This window comes from Grus americana, chromosome 3 (assembly GCF_028858705.1).
Source record: "Grus americana isolate bGruAme1 chromosome 3, bGruAme1.mat, whole genome shotgun sequence".
Classification (NCBI taxonomy): domain Eukaryota; kingdom Metazoa; phylum Chordata; class Aves; order Gruiformes; family Gruidae; genus Grus; species Grus americana.
The window spans coordinates 68336546-68345497 of record NC_072854.1 but is presented as its reverse complement, the minus strand read 5'-3'; the positions used below and the strand labels follow the sequence as shown (position 1 = coordinate 68345497).

At 50.3% G+C, this 8952-nt stretch overlaps 1 protein-coding gene across 8 annotated transcripts in view; it reads left to right on the top strand.

The window, feature by feature from the left end:
* Positions 1 to 1525: 1525 nt before the first annotated feature.
* Positions 1526 to 8952, top strand: part of ARID1B (AT-rich interaction domain 1B) — a 336150-nt gene continuing 328723 nt past the window's right edge. For 6 of the 8 annotated variants that reach the window (XM_054822466.1, XM_054822470.1, XM_054822463.1 and 3 more), the window contains exon 1: positions 1526 to 4080. In XM_054822466.1, coding sequence (XP_054678441.1) covers positions 2281 to 4080 — 1800 coding nt within the window. In that variant the 5' untranslated portion in view covers positions 1526 to 2280. The remainder of the gene's footprint in view (positions 4081 to 8952) is intronic. The other 2 variants (XM_054822471.1, XM_054822468.1) reach the window with 1 other exon arrangement.

The following is an 8952-nucleotide window of genomic DNA, read 5'->3' as shown; positions in this document are numbered from 1 at the left end:
AGAAAATCCAGGAGAAAATGTCAAAAAGGCTCACTAACAAAGATGTAGTATTCTCTTGGCAAAAGCTGATGAATGATTTGGCACGAATTCATCTTACAGTTCTGTTATTCTCTCTCCTACAAAGATGATATACCCCTTTCTAGCAGTTTGCATAGAATTGCAATTTGTTGTTGTTACAGACTGTAATGACCCTTGGGTATGCACCTGATTCCCCCCACTAGAATTACTCACCATTTTTTTTCCTGCTCTCTGTTTTTCTACTAGCCGTATAACATTTTCGCACTTGCAAAGAGTACCAAAAAAAAAAAAAAGAAAAAAGAGAAAAATGCAATTGCAACGGAAGTATTAGCAAGATGTGCTTGATGAGCACTGAGACTTTTCAAAACTAACTCCATAATGGCAATCAGAATATTTCTGACTTTTCAGACAGAACTAAAATTAACAGACACTGGAATCACACTGTTCATACATTTATCAATAATCTTTGCATGTAATTCAACATTATGGCATGAAGCTTCTGCTCTTTAATGTTTTCACAGTGGATTCAAAAAAGCCTACCTTCTCATGACAGCATCTGTCTTGATATGCTGTGTTTTTTCTCTATCATCATTATTGAATCTCCTATTTATCCATTTTGAAATTTGAAAACGTGCTTAACTTTAACAGAGGGCATAAATATATTCATTTAAAACAGCATAGTTTAGATCCTTACTATATTGAAAACATTCGCTAATATCCCAGTTTGCTATATTCACAGCCAAATATTTGATCTCCCAAATGCTTTTATTAGTTGAACGTAGTGTGTGAGTATTACCTTTTCTTATATCAGGATATAATTTTTATTAAGATAGTTACAAAAAATTCCTTCAAACCTTTTTGAAAGATGGTTCAAAAATGTAGGTCAGCAGCAGCAGCTTTCCATTTGGAGCAAGAGTTACTCGGATTACATATTTTGGGTTTTGTGTTACTACATTTTCACAAGTGTCTTGTGTGTACTGGAAATTACATTGTTTGGGGAAACAATTATGAGACTGAAAATGTCTCGCTCTCCTTGATCAACTCCTGTTGATCTGCAAATAAGTACACAGAACATACTGAAAACAGCCCTATATATAAAAGCATCATCAGTGCAAATGACCATTAGGATTTGGAGACAGCTGGACAATGTGGACAACTGCAAAGATGCTACCGCTGCAGAATTTTAGGTTAAATTTTACAACCGTCTGCACACAATATAAATCTTCTGGGGGGGGGGGGAGGGAAAAAAAATCGTAATTTCTCATTCTTCCGTCAAATAGCAAAGGTTTCCCTACCCTCGCAATACAACGAGAAGCCTTTTGAGCACGATGCACGAGGCTGGGGGTGGGGGGGTGGGGTTGTGAGGGGGGCGGGCAGCGTGCGGTCCCCGAAAGTTTGACCGATGCCTCTGCTCGAGCACATCTGGACACGAGGCTGCCCCCTCGCCTCCCTCTCGCCGCAGCAGGGCAGCGCCGCCGGCGGCACCCCTGGCCCCGCACCGGCGGAGCCAGCCCCGGTGTGTGTCCCCCCTCCACCCCGCGGCGTTAGGCGGTCCGGGGCGCCCGGCGGGGCTCGCCTCGACCCTTCGCCTCGGAGCACCCCCCCGCGCGTTTGGGTATCCCGCGCCGGCCGCGCCCCTCGGCGCGCACACGAGTGGGACCCGACTAGGAGCAGGGGCACCCGAGGGGGCCGCGCCCCCCCAGTCCGCCGCGCTGCTGCCGGCGGCGGGGAGCGGGAGCCGGAGCCGGGCAGAGTCCAGTCCACGTTTTGCGAGTGCGCGGGAGCGATCGGGGCGGAGGGGGCGATGGCTGCCGGCGCTGGCTCGCTCGCTCGCTCATGCCATGCTGGGCCAGCGCGGCTCCGCCAGACGTGTGTTTACCCATATCCGGGTTAGGGAGGAAAGGAGGAAAAAAAAAAAAAAAAGTTTCATTTAAACCTGAACAAAAAACTTTCAACATGAAATCACACAGCAGGAACAGGCACAGACCGTAAGGCGTTCTTACCATTTCTAATCTCAATCACGGACTCGGGGAGGGAAATTTCTGTAATTTGGTGCGTGCGGAGCGGTCCGCAGGGGATACTCTTGGCTCAGTCAAGTCCCTTCCCCGGCCGCTTCTCTTTTTGCCCCTCTCCGCTCCCTTCCCCCACCTCTGCTCGCCCCCCTTTTTTGAGGGTAGGCGTCGATTTTTTTTCATTTTTTTCTTTTAAATTTTTTTTTTTTGTAATTATCAGTACTAATTTCTCCGGATTCGCAATGTTGCGATGATCATGGCCGCGCAAGTCGCAGCGGCTCCGGCGGGTGCGAACAACAGCAAGGGCAAAGCCCCGAGCCTGCCGGGCGGCCTGGGCCCGGAGCGGGGCCCGGGGGGGGCCGGGGCCGCCGCCGCCGCGGGGGCTCCCGGGCCGGGCCCCGCGCTGGGGGTCGGAGAGGGGAGTCCGGCCGGCGGCAGCAGCAGCGGCAGCGTGAATAATGTAGATCACCATCTCCTCCACCACCACAGCGAGCCGCTGAACATGGCCAATAACGCGGCTCCCGCCGCTGCCGCCGGTAACAACAACAACAACGCCAGCGGCGGCGGCGGCTCCTCCTCGGAGCCGGCTCTGAAGGAAGGTGGAAGCTCCTCGGCGTTATCTTCATCTTCTTCGTCTTCTTCTTCCTCCTCCTCCTCCTCCTCCTCCTCCTCCAACCCGGGCTCGGCCATGGAGACGGGGCTGCTCCCCAACCACAAGCTGAAGAGCGTCGGAGGCGATCACCCCGCCGCGCCGCCCCACCACCACCATGCCCACCACCCGCATCACCATGCCCACCACCACCATGCCCACCACCCGCACCACCACCACCATGCACTACAGCAGCAGCTAAATCAATTCCCGCCGCCGCCGCCGCAGCAGCCGCCGCCTCAGCACCATCCCGTGCAGAATAACAACAGCAGCCTCGGCGGCGGCGGCGGCGGCAGCGGCAGCAACAACAACGGCGGTGGCGGTGGCGGCGCTGCTCAGCCCAGTGCAGACATGGAGCAGCAGCAACATGGAGGAAAAGACAGTGTTTTGGGCGCTCAGGCCGAGCCCCCCCAGCAGCCGCAGCAAATGCTGAATAAAGGCGCCGACGAGGAGGAGATGCCCGGCAAGATGGGCGAGCCCATCGGCGGCCGCTACGATCACCCCGGCTTGGGACCCCTGGGCGGACAGCAGCAGCCCCAGCAGCCGCCCCCGAGCGCTGGGAGCGGCGGCGGCGGCCTCGGCGGCGGCGGCGGCGGCGGGAGCGGGGGAGGCGGCGGCGGCCCCTCCGCGGTGGGTGTCTCGGAGTTCAATAGCTATTATGGCAACGCTGCCCCTGCCCCTGCCAGCAGCGCTACGGCGAGCCGCGCCGGGCCTTGCTTTGATCAACATGGCGGACAACAAAGCCCCGGGATGGGGATAATGCACCCCACGGCGGCCCCCAACAGCATGGACCCCCTGCAAAACTCCCACGAAGGTTACCCCAACAGCCAGTACAACCACTACCCGGGCTACGGCCGCGGCCCCGGCGGCGGCGGCGGCGCGGGCGGCGGCGGCGGCGCGGGAGCCGTGGCGGCGGCGGCCGCCGGGGCAGGCGGCGGCGGCTACGGGGGCTCCGCGGCGGGCTACGGGGTGCTGAGCTCCCCGCGGCAGCCGGGCGGCGGCATGATGATGGGCCCCGGCGGCGGGGCCGGCCTCGGCAAGGCTGCTGCCGGCGCGGCGGCGGCGGCCGGCGGCTTCGCGCGGTTCTCCGGGCAGAACCAGCACCCGTCCGGGGCCACCCCTACCTTGAACCAGCTGCTCACGTCCCCCAGCCCCATGATGCGGAGCTACGGCAGCAGCTACCCCGACTACAGCAGCCCCAGCGCCCCGCCGCCGCCGCAGCCCCAGCCCCAGGCAGCGGCGGCCGCCCCGGGAAGCCAGCAGGCAGCGGCGGGCATGGGCATGGGCAAGGACATGGGCGCCCAGTACGGAGCGGCAAACCCGGCCTGGGCAGCGGCACAACAAAGGAATCACCCGGCGATGAGCCCCGGGAACACCGGGCAGGCCATCAGCAGGACGCAGGTAACCCCCCGCGCTCGATTAATGACTGCTCCCCGCCTCCGTGCCACTCGTGTCGAGGTCTTAGTTTCTTTATAATTCACTTTTTTCCTCCCCCCCCCCCAGCCCTCTCTCTTTTCTTTCTTTTCTTTCTTTTTTACCCTTTTTTTTTAATTTTTTTTTTCCCCTCCGGGCCAGTTCTGCTCCTCGCTGCTTCCGTAGCAGGGGTGAGCAGCGAGCGCACAATGCGCGGCCCCGCCGGGGCTGGAGGCACCGGAGTGCGGCGTTCGCTGCCGAAATGAGGTTGTGCTCAGACCCAATTAATATATATATTTTTTTTTTTCCCCCTCCACTTTGAAAGAGCGACGGAGAGACGCAGGGCCCGGAGGACAGGCAGCTTGGGACGGGGGCGGGGGGGTGGATTTTGTAACCGGAGTGTCGGACCCGGGGGGCTCCCGGGGGACAGCCTCCATTATCTTTCACCGGACGGGTTTGGGTTTTGGGTTTTTTTTTTCCGCCCTTTTTCCTCTCTTCTTAATCTGTTACATTTAATTTTGGGGGGTTTGGTTTTGAACAGAACGAGTTGCGCCGTTGCACGCTCTTATCAAATTTAGTTTGTCACTGATGGAGTTACCGCAGTGAGATCCACGGAACGCGGCCGGGCTCCTTTTTCTGTGGGAAGGGCGCGCGTGTGTGTGTGTGCGCGCGTGTGCCCGCGCCTTAGTCCGCGCGGCGCGGGCCGGGGCGCGTGGGGTGCCTCGGTCCGGTGACCTTAAGGGGACTTGTCCACCAGCGGAAGCGCGCGTGGGTGCGCGCGCGCACAACTACGTTTCTCTTCCCAAACACACGCGGAAATCCAAACCAGAGGGGGGGTAGAAAACGAAAAGAAAAAAAAGGGAAAAAAAAAAAAAAGGACGGAAAGTCCTTGGCGTCAGCAAAGGGGCGCGGGCACCGGGCGGGCCGCCACCACCCGCGCCCGCACCCCCTGCCTCAGCCCGGTAACTCCGCCGATCGATCGATCGATCGATAGATGGGCGCGATGATCGCGGGGCGGCGGGCCGTGGCGCAGCGCCTTTCCGGGGCGGGCGCGTCGGTGCGGTGCTGTGCTGTGCGGTGCTGTGCGGTGCGGGGAACCCGCCGGGCCGCGCCTGGCCGGGGAGGCCGTGCCCCGCTGGAAGGCCGGGCCCCAGGAGCGGCCGGGTCTCCTCCGCCAGGTTCGGAATTTGAATTGTGGAGGTAAACTGGCTGCAACCGTCTCCAGACAGCTGCCTCCGAGTTGACATCTAATCTGCCATCTGATTGGCTCCCCGCTCGCCATTGGGCACCTCGCGCCGCTGATGTAAATAGAAGTGCTGAGCGGCGCAGTCACAGAAACCCCCGCCACAAATAACACCCGGCAGTCGCGCCGGCGGGGCGAGGTGACGCGGGCGGGGAGAGGCGCACACGCACGGCCTCTGCATCGGCACCAGCCGTGCTGGCCGCCGGCGCGCTGAAAAACCGGGGGCATCTTCCCACCTCCCTCCGCCCCCCGTTCACTTTGGTTACATGGCGTGGTTTTTCTGGGCAACGCTTTATTTTCTTTTTTTTTTTTAATTTTTTTTTCCTAAATTTTTAATTCTATGCTAATTGGAGGCGGTAGGGGACTATCTTGTAATAACAGTGCATGGACGAGGATTCGGAATTTCAAGTTGTGCTCGTGCCTCTAAATACATTTTGTAATGTTACAGCTTATGGATGTTATGCAAGGAATTAGATTTTTATATATTAAAAAATTAATCCAAATCCTAATTTCATTACATTTCTATTAGCTCGATACCTAACCTATGCATGCCTCTTAAAAACCCCCCGTTTGCGCGTAGCTGCTGTAGGTGAGAAAACGCCGTGTGTTGTACAAAGAAGGGCGAAAGGAGCCGTTCTGTCAGAGGTTACGTTTGTTTCATCTCTGCAGCGAATCCAGATATTCGGGGGCACAATCTACTTTTGCGTTTGAATTGTGGTTAGAATACTTCAGGAAGCATCGGGAGTTGTTGATCTCATTATTTTTCTACACAAGTGTGAGATTAGGCTTGAATTCTCAGTAGGAAAGTGAATTGTGTTAAATGGAGTAGTGCATTAGAATTTTATGGGTTTCTTTTCCCTTCAACAAGATCTTTCTATTAAGAACTGTTAAATCTTTTAATAGCTTTTAACAACGAGGACTGGCAGGAACAAATGCAGGTGTATGCTTTTGGGGTCCTCAAACAGCTGGATCTTTCCATAAAGTAATGAACAGAACCTGGAGAAAGCATCGCTTAATATTGTGAACGATGTATTAATCCTGAAAAAAATAATAATAGAAATCCTGGATGGGCTGGCTGTGTGTGTGTTTGTCTACTTCCAACAGACCACACCTGTCACATTTTTCGGTTTTATTCCTTTTCCTATTTCTTCCAGGGAAATAAGATTTTTTTGTGAGTGCTAGTTTTTACCTTTTTAAATTTGCATTGGTAAAAGGGTCACTGGAAGCCATAAGGTAATGAGACTTCATATGCATAACCTTTCATAATTAATTTAAAAATATTTGCATTGTCTGCTTGCCTTTAAACACAGGTAGTTCAGAATTTATGGCTTTGAAAGCTAGGAAAATTGTCGTCAGATAGACATAGTACATGTTAGTTCAGAGTGCTATTTCTTCACGGCAGAAATTGTTTAAAGTATATTATTTTTATTGGAGGAGTGAAAGTAAATTCATTATGTCCTCAGTATGACCCTTAGAAATACTTCCTTATATTTATGGGTTTACATCCTCTCTCACAGATTTCTTTTCTTTTCTTTTCTCTTTTGGTGGGGTTTTTTTTTTTTGGTACCGTAAGAATTAGGATGCAGCTCAGAAAGAATAGTCTGGCAAGAGCACAATTTCTTTGATTTTTTTTTTAACTGTTATTTTTTTTTTCCTCGAAATAATTGTCACAAAGACAGGTCATCAGTGTTCTTTACATTATGATTTTTCCACTTAACCAGTAAGTGATTGAGATAAGAAATTTTCTTAGATTTTAAATTAGTATTTTTAATGTATAAAATAGGTTGTGTGAAATAAAAAATAAATACTTACCATTAGCTTGCAGAACACAATTTTTTTTTACATTGTTTTTTATTAATTCCCAAGTGTCAATCTCCATGTGTGTTATATCATTAAGTAGAGAAATTGATTGCTTTTTGAAAGAGAAAAATGGAATATTCAGTCCAGCATTTGAACAGAAGGCTTCTCTTTATTTTTTTTAAATCATCTGTGTATATACTCTCTTTATGTGTTTACGCACATTAGAATATACTCACTTGTCATGTGTCTTTGCAAAGCAGATGATGATTGGCCTCTACGCCTATAAGAAACTATTGTGCTGCGAACAGAGAAAAAGGACGGTCAGTAGGCTACAACATCCGAGATACTTGTTCAGGAAATTCTTGCCTCAGCATGGGTAGTTTTTGTAACATGCCGAACTGTGGCGTCCCACTCTGAACTGACTTCTGTGTTTGTCCAGCCTATTAAATTATTTAAGAAGATTTTGCTTCCATTTCATTTAATCGCCTTACCCAATCGTGAGACGAGATGTAAGCTTGAAAGAGAGACAGACCTCTTGTTTCTGAAGAAACACGCGTTTTCAAAGCAGATGGATATTGCTCATGCAGATACATTGATTTGATTGTGGAGGAGTTGTGTGATGCTAGTACAGTACCTTGTCATTCAGTTATTTTGATTATTGATTAATTCCTTGGCAGTGTACGGATATTTAGAGTCCTCAGGCTTCTTTTATTCTTCACTTCTGATTTGCACTGCAGTAGCTTAACACATTAGCTGGCCTCTGTGTGTGTGTGTGCTTCTTATATGTCTTTCTCCTTTGTCCACGTGTGTAAGATTTACATACACCTACACGCAAAGAGAGAACCTGGGTCTTTTCAGGAGTACCTGTATAGCCTAAGATATATAGCAAGTATTAGGAAAAAAAAATTCTGTTGAGCTGCTCTGAGTTTGTGTGTGTGTGTCAGTCGTTTGTTTTGCAGCAGAAAAACTCGGAATATGCAGCTCTCTTTATGCCAAATAGATTGCCTGTGTTGGGAGTTCTGGCAAAGCCAGGGCTGGAGAATCATGTCCTGTGCCTGAAGGCCATTAAACAGCTGTTAGTGTGGTGAATAGATTCTTGATGTCTCAATGGGAGAATAAAATATATTTTTCCCTGTGCATTTTCGAATAAACAGTTTAGTATTCACATAGCTTCTATTTAGAAGTAGCAAATAGCAATATTCTCAGTTAGTAGCATCTATATATATATTACGACCGTATATTTGACACTTTGTGGTTTGGTGTTCAGTTATTGGTTTCTGTAGTAGCGCTTATGCCTACATGTTGAACAGCAGGACCCTGTGTACGAGGTACAGTAAAGAAAGAGAGATGCAAACCTGTCTACTGTATTACTGCCGCCGTCGTGTAAGGATTCTACGACTAAGTAGTCGATTACTGTCTTTTTGGCATTCTGATTCAAATCTGTGGGGATGCAAATTAAGGCATTTAATCCATTGCTGAATTTTCTAGTTACATATGTAACACAAAATTTTTGAAATTACTAAGCAGAATCTGTTAGGTGATGCTGTTACATTCTGAAATAATATCTTAGTTAAAACTAGATTAAATTTGTACAATGAAAACAAGTTTCAATAGCTGCTGATAGGTCTTTCTCCTTTACTTTTGCACCTCAAATATTTTACCATAGGTATTTTGAAATTCTCATTGTTAACGTGAGAATGGCAGTAGTTTATTTATCCTTATGTCCTTAAGATGGTACCTGTGTCCTGACTAGTTACATTTCAGTACTTTTTCAAAATGTGCCATTTATCGGGAGGCTTTGAAGATTCTCTGTGGAT